At 58.3% G+C, this 22,762-nt stretch overlaps 1 protein-coding gene across 2 annotated transcripts; it reads right to left on the bottom strand.

Annotated features, from left to right (window-relative positions):
- Nucleotides 1-22: 22 nt before the first annotated feature.
- On the bottom strand, nucleotides 23-19,257 carry CTXN1 (cortexin 1). Of its 2 annotated transcripts, none has more exons than XM_063161153.1 (3): nucleotides 19,216-19,257; nucleotides 1,894-1,978; nucleotides 23-1,343 (listed from the first exon to the last, which is right to left on the bottom strand). In XM_063161153.1, exon 3 carries the CDS (start codon nucleotides 1,197-1,199, stop codon nucleotides 945-947), a length of 255 nt encoding a protein of 84 aa, XP_063017223.1. In that variant the 5' UTR covers nucleotides 1,200-1,343; nucleotides 1,894-1,978; nucleotides 19,216-19,257; the 3' UTR covers nucleotides 23-944. The 2 variants fall into 2 exon arrangements, with proteins under 2 accessions (XP_063017223.1, XP_063017222.1); XM_063161152.1 differs by lacking the exon at nucleotides 19,216-19,257 and adding an exon at nucleotides 7,489-7,591.
- Nucleotides 19,258-22,762: the final 3,505 nt, after the last annotated feature.

Genomic DNA, 22,762 nt, shown 5'->3' with positions numbered 1-22,762 from the left:
ACAGAGCGGAGCAGGAGCCGGCTGGGGTCGGCACGGTGCTGCTTTATTTCCAAATCCCTTCATTTCCAAATCCCTTCATTTCCAAATCCCTTCATTTCCATGGAGGGGGGCGAGGTTCTCCCTCCCCCCTGGCCCAAATTCCTTGGCAGGACCCTCCCGCTGCCCACCACGGCCCTTGGCAGCCCCTGGGCCACTTGCAGAGCCCCGGAGAGCCCGGGGAGGGCCGGACACCCCGGCAGGGATGGCCCAGGAGCCTCTCCCGGGTGTTTTGGGGAGCCCTGACCCGTCCTGGTGTCCCCAGGCTCCGTTGTCACCAGCTGGGCACGGACAGGGCTGGAGCCCAAGGGGGGCTGCACAGGGGGGGTCTCCAGCCTCCCCTCGCTTTTGGGGGGCTCGGGAGTGGCACAGAGGAGGAACAAAGCCAGCACTGGGCGCCGGTGCCGAGAAACCCCTGACGGACACGGCTCAGCTACAGGACACACGGACACGCACTGGACCACGGGGGCACTCACGGGGGGCGGCGGGGGTCAAAGCTCGGGCCTGGCACCGGGCAGAGCCCAGCCCAGCCCGGGGGCCCCGCGGGCCGAGGGCAGGTCCCGCCATGCCCCGTCCGCGGTGCCCGGGGGCACGGGGGGCACCGGGGTCCCCGTCCAGCCCCCCTGTCCCACCCGCAGCGTCCCACGGGCTGCCGAGAGAAATGAAAAGTGCTTAGAAAAGAGAGAAACGCCTAGAAAACCTCCCTGGGGCCGGACCCCCTGCTCGCCCCCCCCCCGGCCCGGAGCATCCCTGCAGAGGGAGGGAGGGAAGGAGGGAAGGATGGATGGATGGATGGATGGATGGATGGATGGATGGATGGATGGATGGATGGATGGATGGATGGATGGATGGATGGATGGATGGATGGATGGAGGGGCAGCGGGGCTGGAGCTCGGCCCGGGCTCCCCTCACACCAGGGCGTAGTCGAACTGGCCCCGCTCCAAGCCCTCCTTGTGGTCCGTCCAGGAGGAGGCGGGCATGCGGCTGTAGGGGTCCAGCAGGATGCGGAAGCAGCGCACCATCAGCATCACCAGGAACACCAGGAGGAAGATGACGAAGGCAAAGACAGTTTTCTGCTCGGCATCCATGCCCGCGGCGCCGGCGGGGTGCTCCACCAGGGACGGGGAGAGCAGTTCATAATCCATGGTGGATGCATCATTCATGGCAGAGGCCGGGGGCTCCAGGGCACGGCGGGTTCGGGTGCCCCGGGGCGACCAACTTCAGCTTCTCGTGTGCCCAGGCACCTGGAAAAGCGCCTATTCCATGGGGAAACCCTCGGGATCGGCTCCTGGGAGAGCCCAGAGCTCCTGGAGGGAAAAACAGAGCTGGTGAGGGAGCAGGGAATGGGTACGGGCATGGAGAGACGGTGAGGGAGGAGGAATTGGCCACGAGGAAAGCAGAGACGGTGAGGGAGGAGGAATTGGCCACGAGGAAAGCAGAGATGGTGAGGGAGGAGGAATTGAGTGTGGGGGAAGCAGGGATGGTGAGGGAGGAGGGATTGGATGTGGAAAAACAGATGGTGGAGGAGAAGGAATGGGATGTGGGGAAAGCAGGGATGGCTGGGGAGGAGGAACCAGCCACGGGATGCAGCAACAGGATCAGGAGGTGCTCAGGGAGCTCTGGATTTCCTGGCAAGCCACTGGTGAGGGCACAAGGCACGGGTGGGCAGCTCCAGGCACTGGTGCAGGGGCTGCTCCTCTGGCCATGAATGCCCAGCAATCCCCGGAGAGGCCCAGGCTGGTGTTGGAAGCCCAAATCCCAGGGGATCCCCACCAAAAAGGACACAGGGGCTGCTCAGGGAGGCCTGGACCCAACAAGGACAGGGGGAGCTGATTCCCGAGGAACAGGGGCACCCACCTGGCTGCAGCTGCGTGGGGACAGGAGCAGGGCCAGGCTGTGCCCACAGGGCCCCGTCACCGCGCTGGGCTCCGGCTCTCCAGGGCTTTGGGACAGAGAGAACAGGGACAGGGTTACAAACAGGGGCTGTGGCCACTGCAGGGAGCGCAGCAGCACATCCCGGGACGCCTCTGGAATTCCCAGCACCGGGGGAGCTCGCACAGGAGAAATCCACACCAAAGTCCCCGGAATATCCACACCAATATCCATGGAATATCCACACCAATGTCCCTGCAATATCCACACCAATATCCATGGAATATCCACACCAAAGTCCCTGCAATATCCACACCAATATCCATGGAATATCCACCCCAATGTCCCTGCAATATCCACACCAATATCCATGAAATATCCACAGCAATATCCACACCGATGTCCCTGCAATATCCACGCCAATATCCATGGAATATCCACAACAAAGTCCCTGGCATGTCCACATCAATATCCCCAAATATCCACACCGAAGTCCCTGGAATATCCACACCAATATCCAAGGAATATTCACACCAACATCCCCAGAATATCCACATCAACCTCCCTGGAATATCCACACCAACCTCCCTGGAATATCCACACCAATCTCCCTGCAATATCCACACCAACCTCCCTAGAATATCCACATCAATATCCATGGAATATCCACATCAATGTCACTGCAATATCCACACCAAAGTCCCTGGAACATCCACATCAATATTCCTGGCATATCCACATCAATATTCCTGCAATATCCACACCAACATTCCTGGGAGAACATCCATGACAACCTCCCCGGGAAAACATCCACGTCATCCTCTCTGGGAGAACATTGACACCACCCCCTCAGGAGAACATCCACACCATCCCCCTGCAACATCCTCACCAAAGTCTCGGGAGCATCCACATCAATATCCCTGCAACATCCTCACCATCCACCCTGGAATATTCACACCAAAGTCTCTGGAGCATCCACATCAATATCCCTGGAATATCCACATCAATATCCCTGCAACATCCTCACCATCCCCCCTGCAACATCCACACCATCATCCCTTCAACATCCACACCATCATCCCTTCAACATCCACACCATCCGCCCTGGGATATTCACACCATCAGCCCTGGAATATCCACACCAAAGTCTCCGGAATATCCACATCAATATCCCTGAAATATCCGCACCATCGGCCCTGGAATATCCACCCCAATATCCCCTTGCAGCATCCTGGAGCCTGAATTCAGGCTCCAGGAAAAAAACCCCCAAAATCTCCCTGGGAGAGCTCAGGAACATCCCCTGCTCCCCCCTGGCAGCGATACCCAATCTCCAAAATCCAATATTCAACATCCCATATCCAATATCCAGCACCCAGTATTTAATATCCAGTATCCAATATTTAATACCCAATATTCAATATCCAACATCCAATATCCAATATTTAATATCCAATATCTAATATTTAATGTCCAATATCCATGGGGAAGGGCAAGGCAGACCAATCCCAAGGCCACCACTGACCCTGTCCCCAGGTGCCACATCCACAAGATTTTAAACCCCCCCAGGAATGGGGATTCCACCCCTTTCCACGGAGGAATTCCCCCAATATCCTAAACCAAGCCTAAACCTCTCTCCGTGCTTCCCATGGATATATTTGGTTGAAAAATTCCCCTTGGTGGTGCTCAGGACAGCAATAAATCCTGGATCTGGAGATGCCCAATGGCTCAGGTCCCAAATCCAGGGAGGATCAGGCACAGTCAGGACAAAAGAGAAAAATTCCTGCTAATTGCTAACCCTGGTATTATTTATATATTATTAATATATTAATATTAATGTGTTTGTTTATATTTAATATTTTTATTTTATTTTCTATATATATTTCTATATTACTAATACAAAATATATTATTTCTGCAATTTATATATTATTTATATTTAATATTATTTATCCTGCAAATAAAGGATTTATTCCCTTTTGGGATTTGCTGCCTTTTCATCAGTGGGGGCTCCCAGAGCAGCTGTGGCTGGAGCACCCTGGGGTGGTGAAATTGGGTGGAATTGGGTGGAATTGGATGAGCTTTGAGCCCTCCAACTCACCCCACCCCTGACTCTGTGCTCTGGATTTCCTGGGAATTTGGAGCAGAGCCCCATCCCTTGCTCAGGCCCCTCCGAGGAGCTGCTGTTATTTCAGGAACGGTTGATGGAGTTTTATTAAGATTTTATTCCTGTTCCCTTAGTAACTCAAAAGACACAGGCGAGGAAATTGCTTAATAGGGACAGAGCTCACAAAGGAACAGGATCACTGTCAACAATTCCAGGAGGCTGCGCCCAGGTTTTTTCTGGGAACGAGGCACGAATTAAATGTTAATTTGGGAACGGGGAATATCTAATGAGATGCTTATTGCGAACAAAGGAGGGAGTCAGCGCGGAGCCAGGCAGGATCTGGGTGTGATCCAGGTGGGATGGAGGGCACCATATCCAGGTTTGGGTTGGAAGGACCTTGAAGCCCATCCAGGGCCAGCCCTGGCACCTTCCAGTGCCCAAAGCTGCTCCAAACCCCAGCCTGGGGCAACTCCAGGGATGGGAATTCCATCCCACCCCTCCCCGCCCTCATCCTAACAAATTCCTGCCTCATTCCACCCCGAATCTCCCCTCTTTTCTCTTAAAACCATTACCCCAAATCTCCCTTCTTTTCCCTTAAAACCATTACCCCAAATCTCCCCTCTTTTCTCTTAAAACCATTACCCCAAATCTCCCCTCTTTTCCCTTAAAACCACTCCCCCAAATCTCCCCTCTTTTCCCTTAAAACCATCACCCCAAATCTCCCCTCTTCCCTTAAACCACTTCCCACCCTCATCTTGCTCTTTTCCCTTAAAACCATTACCCCAAATCTCCCTCTTTTCCCTTAAAACCATTGCCCCAAATCTCCCCTCTTTTCCAGTAAAACCATTACCCCAAATCTCCCCTCTTTTCCAGTAAAACCGTTACCCCAAATTTCCCCTCTTCCCTTAAACTTCTTCCCCATCCTCATCTTGCTCTTTTCCCTTAAAACCATTCCCACCCCAAATCTCCCCTTTTCCCTTAAAACCATCACCCCAAATCTCCCCTCTTTTCTCTTAAAACCATTACCCCAAATCTCCCTTCTTTTCCCTTAAAACCACCACCCCAAATCTCCCCTCTTTTCCCTTAAAACCATTACCCCAAATCTCCCCTCTTTTCCCTTAAAACCATTACCCCAAATCTCCCCTCTTTTCCAGTAAAACCATTACCCCAAATCTCCCCTTTTCCCTTAACCATTACTCCAAATCTCCCCTCTTCCCTTAAACCACTTCCCCATCCTCATCTTGCTCTTTTCCCTTAAAACCATTCCCACCCCAAATCTCCCCTTTTCCCTTAAAACCATCACCCCAAATCTCCCCTCTTTTCCCTTAAAACCATTACCCCAAATCTCCCCTCTTTTCCCTTAAAACCACCACCCCAAATCTCCCCTTTTCCCTTAAACCACTTCCCCACCCTCATCTTGCTCATGGGAGAAGCACTGGAGAATCTCCCTGGAATGTTTTTTCCGCGATTTTTGGTGCCTGAACTCCTCAAAGGTGGGGAAAGGCTTCACTGTCAGGGCCATGGGGGTCCCTCCCTCCTTCCCTTCACCTCCTCAGCAGCGGGTCCTGGTGTCGTGTCCAGCAGGACAGACGGATAGAGGCGGCTCCGTGCCCCTCTCTGGACACGCTGCTGCCCGCCCTGGAGCAGCTGCAATCCCTGCATTGCCTTTTTCAGTAAATGCAGCTGCTGGGACGGGGCCTGGCAGCCTCTGGAGCTCATCCAGGGGCTGTGCCAGGGAATCCTGAACTCCCAGCAGGATCCGAGCCCTGGGCACGGAGCTGGCCCCGGCCAAAGCGGGGTGTGAGGCTCCTGCAGGGCACAGGGCTGTTCTCCCGTTTTACAGGGCTGGGAGAATCCTGATTTTCCTGTGTCCCCTTGCTGTGAATCCCGAAGCTGTGTCACCCCTGCGATCTGCTCCTGCCCCAGCTCAGGGCTGCTCCTCTGCCCTGTGCCAGGCCCAGCAGGAGTAAAGGTGCTCCCCATGGCAGGAATCCCATCCATTGGGATCCACTGGGATCCACTGGAGTCCACTGGGACCCACTGGGATCCACTGGGATCCACTGGGATCCACTGAGACCCACTGAGACCCACTGGGACCCACTGGGGTCCACTGAGATCCACTGAGACCCACTGGGATCCACTGGGACCCACTGGGGTCCACTGAGATCCACTGAGACCCACTGGGATCCACTGGGACCCACTGGGGTCCACTGAGATCCACTGAGACCCACTGGGATCCACTGGGACCCACTGGGGTCCACTGGGATCCACTGAGACCCACTGGGGTCCACTGGGGTCCACTGGGACCCACTGGGGTCCACCTCCCCTTCCCAGCCTCCCCGTTATTCCCTGCTAGGGTCGGACCCTTCTCCCCACCCTGTCCATGCCCAGGGATGCTGAGCCCCCCCTGCACCTCCAGCCTGGCTGTTCCCGACTCTCCAGCAGATCCATCCCAGCCTGGAGGAGGAGGAAAAGCCAGAACCAGGCAGTGCCAGCCCTTCCCGAGCATCCAGAAGCGTTCAGGGGCTCCCTCCCATCCCATCCCCTCTCCATGCCATGGACAAAGGGATGCAGGAGGGTCTGCACTGTGCCCAGGGAGGATCCCGAGCCTCGTCAGGATCCCTCGGATGTCTGGTGTCCCCTCACATGCCAAACCTGCTCCCAGGACCTCTCCAGCCCTGCTGGAGCATCCTGTGGATGACGGGAGGGCTCCAGCCCCTCTCCCAGGCTGGAATCCTGCCCGGACCCAGCAGCGTGGGGCAGATGGAGCCTGGATCCAGGGAGATCCCGTGGATCAGCCCCGCGGAGTGTCTGGGATGTCCCATCCCCTCCAGGAGCAGCCATGGGGGAGGCTCAGCCCAGCGCCAGCCACGCAGGGATGGATTTGCCCAAATCCCAACCTCTGAGACCCCCGACCCAGCCAAGCACCCTTCTCCCAAACCAAACCCCATGAAAGGCTGTTCCCACCCCAAATCCCAATCCCTGAGGCCCCCAACCCAGCCAAGGACCCTTCACCCAAACCAAACCCCATGAAAGGCTGTTCCCACCCCAAATCCCAACCCCTGAGACCCCCGACCCAGCCAAGCACCCTCCTCCCAAACCGATCCAACCCCATGAAAGGCTGTTCCCACCCCAAATCCCAATCCCTGAGGCCCCCGACCCAGCCAAGGACCCTTCACCCAAACCAAACCCCATGAAAGGCTGTTCCCACCCCAAATCCCAACCCCTGAGGCCCCCGACCCAGTCAAGCACCCTTCACCCAAACCAAACCCCATGAAAGGCTGTTCCCACCCCAAATCCCAACCTCTGAGACCCCCGACCCAGCCAAGGACCCTTCACCCAAACCCACCCAACCCCAGGAAAAGCTGTTCCCACCCCAAACCCGGCTCCCTGCCCTCTCCCCCCACCCTCCTGGGGCATTTCCCGGCTCCCCCCGGCCGGGCAGGGCTGGGGGTCCCGGTGCCCCCGGGTCGGTACCTGGCGGCTGCCCCGGGCTCCCGCATCCATCCCCGGCCGTGCCCGGCCCCGGGAGCGGCGGCGCTCGCTGCCGCCCGGGCGGGCTCGGGTTCCTATGGCGATGCGGAGCCCATTAGAATAAAAGGTGGAGCGCAGCGATCGGAGCCGGGCAAGTTTCCTGAGGCGCCTGCCCGGGAGAGCCAGACCGTGGGAGTGCTCGGGCTGCGGGGCTGAGCTGCGCCCCCGCCCCGGCTCCGCATCCCCGCCATCCCAAAAACCTCCCTGCGATCCCCAAAAATTCCCTGTGAGCCCCAAAACCTCCCTGTGATCCCAAAAACCTCCCTGCGATCCCCAAAAATTCCCTGTGATCTCACGGGGAGCGCCTGCATACCAAAAACCTCCCTGCGATCCCCAAAGATTCCCTGTGAGCCCCAAAACCTCCCTGTGATCCCAAAAACCTCCTTGCGATCCCCAAAAATTCCCCGTGATCCCCAAAAATTCACTGTGATCCCCAAAAAATTCCCTGCGATCCCGAAAACCTCCCTGCGATCCCCAAAAATTCCCTGTGAGCCCCCAAACCTCCCTGTGATCCCAAAAACCTCCCTGCGATCCCCAAAAATTCCCCGTGATCCCCAAAACCTCCCTGTGATCCCCAAAAATTCCCTGTGATCACACGGGGAGCGCCTGCATCCCAAAAACCTCCCTGTGATCCCCAAAAATTCCCTGTGAGCCCCAAAAATTCCCCATGATCCCGAAAACCTCCCTGCGATCCCAAAAAATTCCCTGTGATCCCAAAAAATTCCCTGTGAGCCCCAAAACCTCCCTGTGATCCCAAAAACCTCCCTGCGATCCCCAAAAATTCCCCGTGATCCCGAAAACCTCCCTGCGATCCCCCAAAATTCCCTGTGATCTCACGGGGAGCACCTGCATCCCAAAAAATTCTCTGTGATCACACGGAGAGCTCCTGCATCCCAAAAAATCCTGCTCTGATCCCCTGGAAAGCACCTGCATCCCAAAAAACCCCCCTGTGATCCCACAGGAAGCTCCTGCATCCCTAAAAATCTTCTGGGACACCCGGGAAGCTCCTGCATCCCCAAAAAAACCCTCTGATCCCACGGGGAGCTCCTGCATCCCAAAATTCCTGCTTTGATCCCCGGGAAGCTCCTGCACCCCTGTGCCCCCGGGATCCAGGACTGTCCCCAGCGTGTCCAGGGATGCTCCAGGATTCCCAGGCTGGCACTGCCCCCCCTGTTCACGGCACTCAGAGCAGGATCAGCCTCAGGGACACGCTGGGGTCACACCTGGGCACATTCCCCCTCCCCAGGATCCGCAGGGATGCAGCTTTTTGGGATGGAAATTGCTGCAGCTCCGCTGTCCCCTTCCCACAGGGAGAATTCCATGGGAATGGCTGGAGTTGAGCTTTCCTGCTCTGCCAGGCTCGGTGCTGATGGAGTTTGGGTTCCTGGGAGGTGCCCACGGGGAGTTTTCCACACTCCAGCAGCGCAGGGAACGCTTGGTGCCCGGGGCACAGGGCAGCTCAGCAGGGGCAAATTAAAATTGCTCTGCTCGTATGGATGGACAGTTCCTGAAGGTCTCCTCCCCACCTGCTCCTGGAAGAGCCACAGGGGCCTGGTGAGGCTGCCCTGGCAGTTCCCAGAGTCCCTCTGGAGAAATCCATCCTCTGTCCCTGTCCCCAAAGTCAAAACATGGGCAAGGTGCTCAGAGATTCCCTCTCCATCCATCCATGCATGCATCCATGGATCCATCATCCATCCATCCATCCATCATCCATCCATCCATCCATCCATCCATCCATGGATCCATCATCCATCCATCCCTCCATGGATCCATCATCCATCCATCCATCCATCCATCATCCATCCATCCATCCATCCATCCATCCATCCATCCATCCATCCATCATCCATCCATCCATCCATCCCTCCATCCATCCATCCATCATCCATCCATCCATCCCTCCATCCATCCATCCATCCATCCATCCATCCATCCATCCATCCATCATCCATCATCCATCCATCCATCCATCCATCCATCCATCCCTCCATCCATCCATCATCCATCCATCCATCCATCCATCCATCCATCCATCCATCCATCCATCATCCATCCATCCATCATCCATCCATCCATCCATCCATCCATCCATCCATCCATCCATCATCCATCCATCCATCCATCATCCATCCATCCATCCATCATCCATCCATCCATCCATGGATCCATCATCCATCCATCCCTCCATGGATCCATCATCCATCCATCCATCCATCCATCCATCCATCCATCCATCCATCCATCCATCCCTCCCTCCATCCATCCATCCATCCATCCATCCATCCATCCATCCATCCATCCATCATCCATCCATCATCCATCCATCCATCCATCCATCCATCCATCCATCCATCCATCCATCCATCCATCCATCCATCCATCATCCATCCATCCATGGTGAGGCTGGACAGGGCTTGGAGCACCCTGGGACAGGGGTGGGACTGGAAGACCTTTGAGATCCCTCCCAGCTGAAGCCATTCTGGGATTTGTGGCTTTAATTCCAGTTTAATTTCAAGACTTTCATCCCAAAATTCCTCTGCCTCTCCCAAAGTCCTTGACAAAGAGCCCCTGGCCGTGGGAATTGCTGTGTGGAGCTTCCCCCTCTGCCCTCTCTCCTTGGAAGGCTCTCAGAGCTGGAAGGGATCCTCGTGCTGAGGAATTGTTCATCCTACAGCACAAAAAGCTGGATGGTCTCAGGGGGGAGCTGGGGACAGAGGTGCCCCGAGGCACAGGGATTCAGGAATATTCAGGCATTCTGGCACTCAGGAATATCAACCCCAGCCCTGCCTCAGAGCCAGCTTTGGAGCTGCAGCCTCAGGGGGATCTGGGCTTTGGGGGAAGGAGCAGGTTCCTGCTGGGCAATGAAATGAGGTTCAGCCTTTGCCTTGTCCCACGCTCAGCCCTGCATTTTGGGGAGAGGAAAATCCCAGTGTTCCTCTAATCTGAGCTCCCCCATGAAATGCCAGAAGCCTCCAGCAGGATCTGAGCCCTTTTTAGTGCTGACAAAGGGATCTGTGGAACCTGCAGTGGCTGCTCTGGGTACAGCCCTGTGGCACCGAGTGACTGTTCCTGCTTGGAGGACAATCCCACACTTGGCTGCTCCAGTTCCAGGTGAAAAAAAAAACCCAAAAAAAAAAAGCATTGCCCGTGGCTGGGGGAAAACCATTTGTGCTTCCTGCAGCTCCCAGCCATGGCAGGCTGGATTTCACTGCCAATGGAAATGAAAGAAAATCACCTTGGGCTTATTGGGAGCCTGGGTGGCTGCAGGAGGAGAAATTTCCCCATGGAAAGGGTGGACAGGCTGGATTCCCATTCCTGCAGGGGTTGAAATCAGTGGGGATGTGACACTTGGGGACAGGGGTGGCCTTGGCAGGGCTGGGGATGGTTGGGCCCTACAGCCATGGAGGTTTTATCCAATTCCAGAATTATTCTGGGTGACACCAAAGCCCTCCCAAAACTCCCCTCCTGGGCAGCACTGAGGGGGCCCAAAGCCCCTTCCCGAGGTCTGAGACCTCATTCCCAACACTCCTGGTGACACTGAGGGATTGTCCTGTCCTGTCCTGTCCTGTCCTCTCCAGGCTCCCCTGCTCAAGCAGAGAATTCCAGCTCGCTGCCCCTTGCCGAGCCAAGCCCAGCCCTGCAGAGCCCTGCGGGACAGGTGAGGGACGTGTCACACCCGAGCTGCTCCCTGCACAGAACCCCAGGACAGATGAGGGATGTGTCACACCTGAGCTGCTCCCTGCACAGGACCCCAGGACAGGTGAGGGACGTGTCACACCCGAGCTGCTCCCTGCACAGGACCCCAGAACAGGTGAGGGACGTGTCACACCTGAGCTGCTCCCTGCACAGAACCCCAGCCCTGCACAGAACCCCAGAACAGGTGAGGGATGTGTCACACCTGAGCTGCTCCCTGCACAGAACCCCAGCCCTGCAGCTCCCCTGAACCACTGAGGAGAGCCCACGAGGGTGATCCTGCTCCTTTGGATGTTCCAAAGGGGAAAAGAGAAATTTCTGGAGCAGGAGTTTCCAGGGACGGAACCCCAATTCCCAGGGAGCCCTGAGACAGGAACTGGGGGCTGCAGCCGGGGCAATCCATGGCTGTGGACAATCCCAACCAAATTCCTACAGGTTTCCGTCAAAACCAGATTTTCCTGGTTAACTTAGAGAGGTTTGTGACACCGAAAATGGGACGAGAGGGGACAGGGAGCTCTGGGGACACCAACAGGCTCCAGGTCCCTGCAGCCACCCCAGGAGAGGCTCCAGCAGCTCCAGAGCCCCCAAATTCCCTGATCCCTCCTTCCTGGCCATGCACCAACAACAGGAAACTCCCAATCCCTGTCCCCTCCACCAACAACAGGAAACTCCCATCCCTGTCCTCTCCTGCTCTGCTCCTGCCACCCCAGCCCCAGGGAGGAGCATCCCAGCCTCCCAAAATGGATTTTGATGCCAACCCAGGTGACCCAGAGGCCACAAATTTTGTTGTCACTCCCAGTGGGACACATCAATAACTCCACAACTCCTCGGAGAATCTCTGGATAACCAGGAGCATCCCCCCATGGGATTCTTTCCTCCTGAAAGAAATTTGTCACCATCCATAAATTGCCCGGAGATTTATTCCTGCCAGCCCTAAAACTGCACACAAAGTAATGGGATTTGTCCAAAGCCTTTAACAGGCTGTTCCCCTTGATTTAAAGGCTGTTGAAGTGTCTTTATTTTCTTAGCACATTATTAATTCACATTCTGGCTCCGAGGTGCCTCCAGAGCTGGTGATTTGGGAATCAGAGCAGGAAAGGGCAGCTGGAAGGGCTTAGGCAGCAAAAACCCAGCCCAGGGTAACTCCAGGCTGGGAATAAGCAAAGGTTATCCGTGCCTGGAGTTGTGCATGGAACACGCTCAGCTCCACGGCTCTGCACAAAAATGAAATTATTCCCTGTCCCAAACCTGGGAATTGCAATCCCAGTCTGAGGATGGGGCAGCGCTCCCTGAGGCTCTGGGAAGCGTCAGCTCCAGCCCTGAGAGGGGTTCCCAGCTCCCCCCAGGGCCCTGCACAGTTCAGGGGATGTTTCCATCGGGGTTGGGGTCTCTGAGCCCCAGGGGGAGGAAATTCAGGGTTTTGTCAACGCAGCAAATGTGGGGACGCTGAAAACTCCAGGATCTGTGCCTGGGGATCAAAACCTGGGCAAGGCTCCTGGAGTGCCCTAAAAGCCACTCCCAATCCATCCCAGCGCCACTCCCAACCCATCCCAGCGCCATTCTCAGCTCATCCCAGTGCCATTCCCATCCCATCCCATCCCAGTGCCATTCCCAGTCCATCCCAGTGCCAATCCCAACCCATTCCAGCGCCATTCCCAGCCCATCCCAGTGTCACTCCAGTTCATCCCAGGGCCACTCGCATCCCATCTCAGTGTCATTCCCATCCCATCCCAGTGCCATTCCCATCCAAATGCCACTCCCAGTCCATCCCAGTGCCATTCTCATCCCATCCCATCCCACCCCCCGGCCCTTCACCCTGACAATCCTTTTTCCACGAAGGAATTTTCCCAATATCCAATTTAAACCCCCCCTGGCACAGCTTCCCCCTTGTCCTGCTGCTCCCCGGGAGCAGATCCCGATTTGCTCCTGTCGGGAATTGTGGATTATTTATAAACGCAGCCCCACATTTCCTTATCCAAGGACCCAAACCCAGCCCCAAAAGCGCCTGGACATTCCCAAATCCCCCCAAACCCGCCCGTGCAAGGCCATAGGGCAGTGGGAGAGCCTGGAATGGGATCAAACCCAGGAGTTTTCTCATTTTGTGTTAATTCGCATTTTTCCTGCTTTTTATGAGCCATTGAAAGGGGATGGGGCAGCACGAGGCTCCCCCCCAGCACCAACCCAGGGATAAATTCACAGGAATTCAGCCTGGAAAAGCAGGGAGGGCGTTTCTGCTGTGTGCAAACAACCCCAGAAATGCTGAGTAATTCCTGGAGCACGGGAAGCAATCATTACTTTTAATTACCAATTAAATGACTCGGTAATTTCTTGCATTCAAGCAGCAATGGAACTGCAAACAATGCCAGGCAAATCGGGTCTTTAGCATTTAATTACCGGGCTCTGCCATGAATTATTGAGCAAATGGGCAAAGACTCAGCTCCCAAGAACTCCGGCTCTGCAATTAAAGGATTTTTAATCACTCCTGGGTCGGAGGCGCTGTTTGGAGCCGCCCTCCACGTGCAGCAACACCCGGAGCAGCATCCGAGGCTCTGTGAGAAAACCCCTAAAAACCTGCAAATCCAAATCTAAACATCTAATGCCAAGTGCTCCGTGATTTCCTTCCTTCCTTCCTTCCTTCCTTCCTTCCTTCCTTCCTTCCTTCCTTCCTTCCTTCCTTCCTTCCTTCCTTCCTTCCTTCCTTCCTTCCTTCCTTCCTTCCTTCCTTCCTTCCTTCCTTCCTTCCTTCCTTCCTTCCTTCCTTCCTTCCTTCCTTCCTTCCTTCCTTCCTTCCTTCCTTCCTTCCTTCCTTCCTTCCTTCCTTCCTTCCTTCCTTCCTTCCTTCCTTCCTTCCTTCCTTCCTTCCTTCCTTCCTTCCTTCCTTCCTTCCTTCCTTCCTTCCTTCCTTCCTTCCTTCCTTCCTTCCTTCCTTCCTTCCTTCCTTCCTTCCTTCCTTCCTTCCTTCCTTCCTTCCTTCCTTCCTTCCTTCCTTCCTTCCTTCCTTTCCTTCCTTCTTCCTTCCTTCCTTCCTTCCTTCCTTCCTTCCTTCCTTCCTTCCTTCCTTCCTTCCTTCCTTCCTTCCTTCCTTCCTTCCTTCCTTCCTTCCTTCCTTCCTTCCTTCCTTCCTTCCTTCCTTCCTTCCTTCCTTCCTTCCTTCCTTCCTTCCTTCCTTCCTTCCTTCCTTCCTTCCTTCCTTCCTTCCTTCCTTCCTTCCTTCCTTCCTTCCTTCCTTCCTTCCTTCCTTCCTTCCTTCCTTCCTTCCTTCCTTCCTTCCTTCCTTCCTTCCTTCCTTCCTTCCTTCCTTCCTTCCTTCCTTCCTTCCTTCCTTCCTTCCTTCCTTCCTTCCTTCCTTCCTTCCTTCCTTCCTCCCTCCCTCCCTCCCTCCCTCCCTCCCTCCCTCCCTCCCTCTCTCTCTCTCTCTCTCTCTCCCTTTTCCTCCTCTCTCCCTCCTCCTCCTCCCCGCAGTGCCAGAGCCTCTCAGTCACCGAGATGAGCTGATAAAAATGCTGATAAAAATGCAGATCGATGGCAGGGCCAGGGCTCAGCTCCGGGAAATCGATGATGCCGTTCCCATGCTGAGAACTCCCCGGGATTTTATCCAGGCTCAGGGGCTGCAGGGGGATCCCATTGCTGCCTCCCTCGGGGAAGGCCCTGATCAAATCTGGCCACAGTTCCCAGAATTTGGGCCAAACCGGGCAGGGGAAGGAACTGGGAGCTGCTGGTGGATCCGAGGGGCTGCCCTGAGCTGCTTGAGACCCCACACCCACACTGTGCTCCAGGGGTGTGCTGTGGGATGGAGGGGGTTAGGGAAGGCAGGGATGGCCACAGACCCAAAAAATCCCCACAAAAACCCCGAAATATTCACGAAATCACCAAAAATCTCCATCAAAACCAGGGGGATCCAGCAGGGTCCAGATCCCAGCAGGGTCCAAATCCCAGCAGGGTCCAAATCCCAGCAGGGTCCAGGTCCCAGCAGGGTCCTGGATCTCAGCAGGTCCAGGTGCCCCTGGCCCGTCCCCATCTCTCACCTCCTCCATGGCTCCCCCAGGGGTGTCTGGTCTGGGTTTTGGTGAGTGGCACAAACGGGACAGAGGCAGAGCAGGGGGGAAGGAGCATCCCCAGCAGCCCAAATCCTCTCATCCCACTGCTGGCACCCTTCCCCGTCCTGCTCCCTCTGTGCCAGGCAGGGACAGACAGAGGGACAGCTCTGTCCATCCACAGCTGGGACCCCCATCCTGCCCAGGGTGTGCCCCCCTGCTCTGGGCTGCAGCTCCGTGGCTCCATCCCTGTTCCAGCATCCCAGGCTGCTCCCGCCTGTGCCAGGACACTCTGTGCCAGGCCGGTGCCAAGCTCTCTCCATCCCCGCCTGCCTGGTGTCCCTGCCATGCCCCAGGCATTCCTGGAAGCACCTTGGCAGCCGGGCTGGGCTGGGATGCTGCTCCAGGGCTGCGTCTGCCCCGAGCCTGGCGGGACACCAGGTCCCCTGGGGACAAGGCTCCCTCCCTGCTGCTCCCAGGGAATGTTCCTGATGGCCCTGTCCTGCACAGCCCTGCACAATCCGTGGGTTTGCTCCATCTCCTGACCCTGGCAGCAGCTCTGGTTCCAGGCCCTGGAGGAGCTTTGCGGTGCATCCCTGACCTGGAGAGGAGAGGATCCCATGGATGGAGCAGTTGAGGATCCCAAGGATGGAGCAGCTGAGGATCCCATCCAGGAGCTCCCTCATCCCATCCAGGAGCTCCCTCATCCCTCAGTCCTTGGAAGCCTCAGCAGTGCTGGGGACTCGTGGCCCAGCCCCAGCAGCTGCTCAGATCTGGATCCCAGTGCGGGATGCTCCAGGCAGGGATGAAGGAATGAAAGGAGAGCGTTACAAAACAGCCCTTGGAGCAGGGAGGGAATCTGGACGGGAATTTGGCCGGCACCGCTCGCCCTCCCAGGCCTTAATCCCTTCGTTAGCACAGCCCGGCACAATTAAAGACAAACCCGCAGCCCTGCAATGCAGAGGGGCTGCGGGAGATCCGGGGATTCAGGGATCCACGGGCTGGAATCTCCGGCCTGAGGAGCCCTGAGGAGCCCAGGCAGCTCCACGGGGCCGATCCAGGGATTTCCCAGCTGAATTCCCAAACCCTGGGCCAGCCCCAGGGCAGTGGGAACACGGGGACAGCCAGGCCGGGACGGCAAAGCCACCTCTGCTCACGTGGGACACCCCAAAGGAGCTGTGGCATCATGGAATGGGCTCAGGGACACCTCCCACTGCCCCAGGCTGCTCCAAACCCCACCAGCCCGGCCTGTGGAGCCATTCCAGGCTGGAAGAGCATCCAGGAGCTCCTGCTTGGCCTCCGGAGCCATTCCAGGCTGGAAGAGCACCCAGCAGCTCCTGCCCTGCCTCTCAGGACTCTGCTCCTCTCCATGACCCCAAAGCTGTGGCTCTCCTGTGGGCTCAGGGGTCTCTGCTCCAAACCATCCCATGGACCAGGGAATCCCAGCAGAAGCTTCCAAAGAAAGGTTTGGATTCCAAAAATCCCCCCTGTACGAGGTTCTGCCTGGCTGGTTGGGATGTAGAGACCTGGTGGGCACCAAGCCCTGCCAGGCCAGGGAGGGAAAGCCACACAAGGGCTTGGGGGATGTTAAAGATGTTAAAATCCATGGATTCAGCTGTGCTGCCCAATGCTGGGAGCTTCCAGCTCTGCACCTCAGGCACAGCCCAGCTGCACCGAGCATCCTGCCCTGCCCACAGCACAGGATCCTGTGGAATGGTCTCGGCATCCCGGGTGGTTTCCAGAGAGAGCCAACCCCAGGCACGGCTGGGATGGGGATGGGGATGGGATGGGGATGGGGATGGGGATGGAATGGGGATGGGGATGGGGATGGGATGGGGATGGGGATGGGGATGGGGAATGGAATGGGGATGGGGATAGGCTGGTCCTGTCCCACCAGCCAGGCACCACTGGGATCCACAATCCCAGACCCACTCCAGGTCCCTCTTTTGGGTCCCCACAGCTCTCCCCTGCAGGTTCCAGCTGGGAACAGCCCCCAGCTCCCCTTTAATCCCAGTTTTCCATCCCTGCCCCTCGCCCTGGAGCGCTCCCATCCCGCAATCCCCTTTCCATCCCCGGTCACTCCTTTAATCCCGGGTTTATTGCCCCGCCCCGGGCTGCAGCTCGGCCTCACGGCCCCGGGGTCCCTCCGGGAGCTCCGATCCATCAATTTGATTTTGTGGGGAGCCCTCGGAGGCAGCTCCAGCCGGGCAGCGCTTCCTGCCGGGATCAGCCGCTGCCACAGCTCGGCTCGGGATTTACCAACGCTCGGCATCTCCAGAGAGCTCGGCCCGAGTGTCACCGCTGCTGTCACCGCTGCTGTCACCGTGGCGGGCGCCGGGGGAGGCGCGGAGCTCACGAACCGCGGCCGCCGCTCCCAGCTCGGCTTTTCCGGCATCCGCCCACGGCCCTGCTGCTGCTCCAGCCCCGGCCCGGCCTGCCCGGGCTGCCCACGGCCCGCGGAGCCCCGCGGAGCCCCGGGAACGCTGCCCCGGCCCCCGAGCACCGAGCAGATGCCGCCGGCAGCGGGAGGAGCCGCGGGGGCAGCGGGAGCGCCCGGCCGGGGCCGGCGGCAACAGGTGCGGGGAGGTTCGGGGACAGCAGGCGCTGCTGATGGCCCTGGAGCCGGCCCAGGGCACGGAGCCAGGGAATTGTTTACCTTGGAAAAGCCCCCGAGATCACCGAGCCCATTCGAGGCCACCACAGACCCCCGTCCCCAAGTGTCACATCCGCAGGGATGGGGACGCCCCCGGTGCCACCGTGCCAGGGCTCGAGCAGCTTTTCTGTGCAGAAATGCCCCCAGTCTCCAGCCTAAACGCTGCCTGGCACAGCCTGAGGCCCTGTCCTTCTCCTTTCCAGGGGGATTCAGCCCGGGGGTTCCACCCGTGCGGTTTTCAGGGCTGATCCCACCTCCCTCCCTTCCCCTGCCGGCACAGGGACCGCGGGGACAGACCCCGAACGGATCCCAGGCGTCCTCCCAGGGCTGCTCAGGGAAAACCAGAGCCTCACCCAAGGACCTGGGCACTGCCGGCAGCGCTGCCACAGCAACCGGGCACATCCTGCTGCCACCCCTCGCTCGGCCAGCAGAGCCATCCCCGCTCCTGTCCCGCGCTCAGCCCAGCCCGGGCACCGCCGGAGCCGCCGGAGCATCGCCCTGTCCCTGCCGGGCTCCGGGACACCGGGCAGGGAGCGGGCAGAGCCCCGGGAGCGGCACAAGGAGGGGCCGGCGGCGGGGTCCGGGCAGTCCCAAAGCGCCTCAATCGGCCCTGCTGGAGCTCCAGCCCGTGTCCGACACGGGGCTCTGCACCAAACGCTGCCCCGGCCAGCCCAGAGCTCCCCAATGCCCGGTGCCGCTCCCGGGGCTCCTCCCGAGGGGCTGAGAGCGGAACGGCCCCGGTTCCTCCGGGGCTCAGCCCTTTGTGCCGGGGCTCTGCGGGACCCCCCGGCTCCCGCACGGACACAGCGGCTCCGCTTCATCCCAAAGTTTCCCCCAAGCCGCCCTCCCCCGTCTCCCAGAGCCCCCAAACCCCCTCAGCCCTCGGGGGCTCCGGCAGCCGCCCCTTGGCTCCCCCACAGCCGAACCCCAAAATCAGCGGCTTTGCAGCAGCTGCGGGAATTCCTTGTTTTCCACTTCTTCTTCCCCAACACGCCCATCCCAGATTTTATCTAACAGCGATATTCATTCCAAAATTCCCATTTTTTTTCCCGCTCCCCCGCCCACCCCAGGCTGTCACAGACCCCCGACCCGGGGATACCGCAGCTCTCGGGACCCCCCATCCCCGCAAGGAGCCCACCCGTGTACCGGGAGCGGCACCGGGAGCGGATCCCCGCGCATCCCGCACCGCCCCTGCGGAGCCGCGGCCGGGCGGTGCCCGGTGCAGCCCCGCGGCTCCACCACCAAACTTTCCCGGTTCCCCCCGGTTCCCCCCGGTCCCTCCGCGCTCACCTGCGCTCCGGGCGGCGGGCGGGGGCCGCGCCCGCCCCGCCGCTCCCCGCGCCCATCCGGACCGGCCCCGCCGCCGCCGCACGGCGCAGCCTGCCCGGCCCGGGAGCGGAGCGGAGCCGCCGCCGGCGCTTGCGGGGCCGGGGTTTGAATTGCTCCGAGGCGCCCTGATTGGGCTGCGGAACGCGGGGGGAGCTGCGATCGGGGGGGCGGAGTGAGGACACGGGGTGGGGAGGGATGCGCGGGGTGCGGGGATGCGGAGGGCGGGGAGGGATGCGGGGGATGCGAGGAGGATGCGGGAGATGGAGGATGCGGGGGTGTGGTACCGGCGTGGGGGGGAGGCGGCGGCTGCCAGGAGGCGGGAGGGGGTGCGGGGGATGGGATAACACGGGGGGATGCGGAAAAGTGCGCGGGGTGTGGGGCCGGGGGGCGCGGGGGGAGGTTTGGGGGACGTGGTCAGCCGGGGATGCAGGTGGAGTGGGGGGATGCGGGGATGTGACACCTTGGAGGGATTTCAGGGATGTGGTCCGTGGGGGATTTTAGGGATGTGGTAACCTGGGGGGATTTTAGAGATGTGACACCTTGGAGGGATTTCAGGGATGTGGTTCCTGGAGTATTTAGAGATGTGGTCCTTGGGGGGATTTTAAGGATGTGGTTCCTGGGGGGATATTAGGGATGTGGTAACCTGTGGGGATTTCAGGGATGTGGTTCCTGGGGGGATTTCAGGGATGTGGTTCCTTGGAGGGATTCCAGGGATGTGGTCCTTGGAGGGATTTTAGAGATGAGGTTCCTGGGGGGATTTAGGGATGTGGTTCCTTGGAAGGATTTCAGGGATTTAGGGATGTGGTAACCTGGGGGGGATTTCAGGGACGTGATACCTTGGGGGGATTTAGGGATGTGGTTCCTGGAGGGATTTTAGGGGTGAGGTTTCTGGGGGGATTTAGGGATGTTGTTCCTGGGGGGATTTTAAGGATGTGGTTCCTGGGGGGATTTAGGGATGTGATACCTTTGGGGGATTTAGGGATGTGGTAACCTGGGGGGATTTAGGGATGCGATACCTTTGGGGGATTTAGGGATGTGGTAACCTGGGGGGATTTAGGGATGCAATACCCTGGGAGGGTTTCAGGGATGTCCCTGGGGGTGCAGGGGCTGTGCTGTGTGGGGGCAATGCCAAGGAGCGTGCTGGGCACGCCCGGGGAGGTGACAGCAGCGGCCCTGGCAGCAGGGACAGGGGGCTGCAGTGGGTGTGGTCCTGCAGGAGGACCCCGGGGATGCAGGGAGGAGCAGAGCCACGGGGATGCTGTGAAAATACGGGACTGGGGGGTCCAGGTGGCTGCAGGGGCATCCATGGGAGCGGCCCCGGGGGTGTGGGGGACAGGAGGGCCATGGGGGAGGCAGGAAACCCTGGAGCAGCCCCGTGCTGGGACAGGCAGGAAGGATCCAGGCCCCACGGGGGTTTTTTTTGGCCAAGATCCTTTCGAAATGCCAGCTTGGAATCCCAGGATTGCTGCCGCTTGTGCCCATCCCGTCCTGCCGAGGATCCCGGCGATGCTCCCATGGCCAGCACGGGCTGGCAGCAGGGACAGGACCGAGGCGATGGAGCTGCTGCTCCTCTCCAGCCTGGAGCTCCTGGCACCCTCAGAGCATCCCTGCAGCCCAGCCCATCCCTGCAGCTGCACCGTTCCCGGCTGGATGCGTCCCTCTGGAGCGCTGCCTTCCACATCCGCGGGGCAGAGCAGGGGCTGGCTCTGTTTTCCCTCCATCCCTTGTCCCCAGTCCCTCCCCAGCTCTCCTGGAGCCCCTTCAGGCCCTGCCAGGGGCTCTGAGCTCTCCCCGGACCCCTCCTTTGCCCGGCTCTCGCAGCCCCGTCCCACATGGAATCCTTTGGGCTGGAGATGGGGAAGTGCCCGCTGGGGTGGCACAGACCCTGGGAGCAGCTGGCAGCAAGGCTAAGCCCTGCCAGGGCTCCCACCTGGCATTCCACAGAAAATTCCACCATTCCTTAAAATCACCAGCCCTTGCTGTGGGCACAGCAGAGTCACACGGACCCGAGGAGGATGGCAGAGGAGGGGGAAAAAATTAAAAAAAAAAATTAAAAAGGGAAAAAAAAACGCCTGGAAAAGTGTTTCTGTGCACGGCTTCGGGGTCTCCATGGCTACGGGAGATCGTGGCAGACGTTCCCGGGGAACTCGGACGTGCCGGTGCCAATGGAGACCGCGGGGCTCATCCCCGCCAGGGCAGGTCCCACTCACAGCCCGGGATCCAAACCAGCGCCAGGAGGGGCGAGGGAGCGATGGAGGGAGCCGCGGGTGCAGAGCCCCGGCACCTTCCCAAAGAAATCTGAGCCTGCGGTCCCGGGAAAAATGAGCCTGTATTCCCGGGAAAAAATGAGACTGTATTCCCGGGAAAATGGAGCCTGTATTCCCGGGAAATCTGAGGCTATGTTCCTGGGAAAACTGAGGCTGTGATCCCGGGAATGTGGAGCCTGTGTTCCCGGGAAAAATGAGACTGTATTCCCGGGAATGCCGAGCCTGTGATCCCGGGAAAAATGAGACTATTCCCGGCAAAACGGAGCCTGTATTCCCGGGAAAAATGAGACTGTATTCCCGGGAAATCTGAGCCTGTGTTCCCGGGAAAAATGAGACTGTATTCCCGGGAATGCCGAGCCTGTATTCCCGGGAAATCTGAGCCTGTGTTCCCCGGAAATCTGAGGCTGTGATCCCGGGAATGCTGAGCCTGTGATCCCGGGAAAACTGACCCTCAGTTCAAAGGGAAAGCCGAACCTCTCTCAGTTTCCCAGGGAATGCTGAACCTCAATCCCAGTTAATGCTGAGCCTCTCTCAATTCCCAGGGAGTGCTGAGCCTCAATCCCAGGGAATTCTGAGCCTCTCTGTTAATTCTGAGCCTCTCTCAGTTTCCCAGTTAATGCTGAGCCTCTCTCAATCTCAGGAATTCTGAGCCTCTCTCAATCCTAGGGAATGCTGAGCCTCAATCCCAGGGAATTCTGAGCCTCTCTGTTAATGCTGATCCTCTCTGTTTCCCAGTTAATGCTGAGCCTCTCTCAGTCCTAGGGAATGCTGAACCTCAGTTCCAGGGAATGCTGAACCTCAGTTCCAGGGAATGCTGAACCTCAATTCCAGGGAATGCTGAGCCTCTCTCAATCCCAGTTAATGCTGAGCCTCCCTGGATCCCAGGAAAGCTCCGGGCAGCACCCACAGGCCCCGCTGCCATCAGACCCTCCCTGGGTGTTTGGATCCCTCCTTTCCCAGAGCAAACCTCGCTGGCAGAGAGGACCCATCCATGGCAATCACGGCGGATTTTCAGGGTATTTTAAGAAAACGGTTTCGTGAAGTTTCTGCTGCCTTTGCCTTTAGAAAGGGAGGTATTTTTGGAAGTTTCTCCCTTCCCGTTTCAAAATCTATGTAAATCCTGTCAGATAGTCCCAGTTCCCAATTAGCAGCACTGCAGCAGCCAAGGGAAAACGAATTAAAGCTGTTTTAAAAAGCACCTCAGCTGAAAACATCCCAGGGAAAGGCGAGATGGAGTCCCA

This window comes from Melospiza melodia, chromosome 7, assembly GCF_035770615.1.
Source record: "Melospiza melodia melodia isolate bMelMel2 chromosome 7, bMelMel2.pri, whole genome shotgun sequence".
Taxonomy (NCBI): Eukaryota; Metazoa; Chordata; class Aves; order Passeriformes; family Passerellidae; genus Melospiza; species Melospiza melodia.
This window is presented reverse-complemented; position numbering and strand designations above follow the sequence as displayed.

Bases quoted from the DNA above. Each gene is read 5' to 3' on its own strand.
- CTXN1 (XM_063161153.1), bottom strand. From the start codon at position 1,199: ATGAATGATGCATCCACCATGGATTATGAACTGCTCTCCCCGTCCCTG.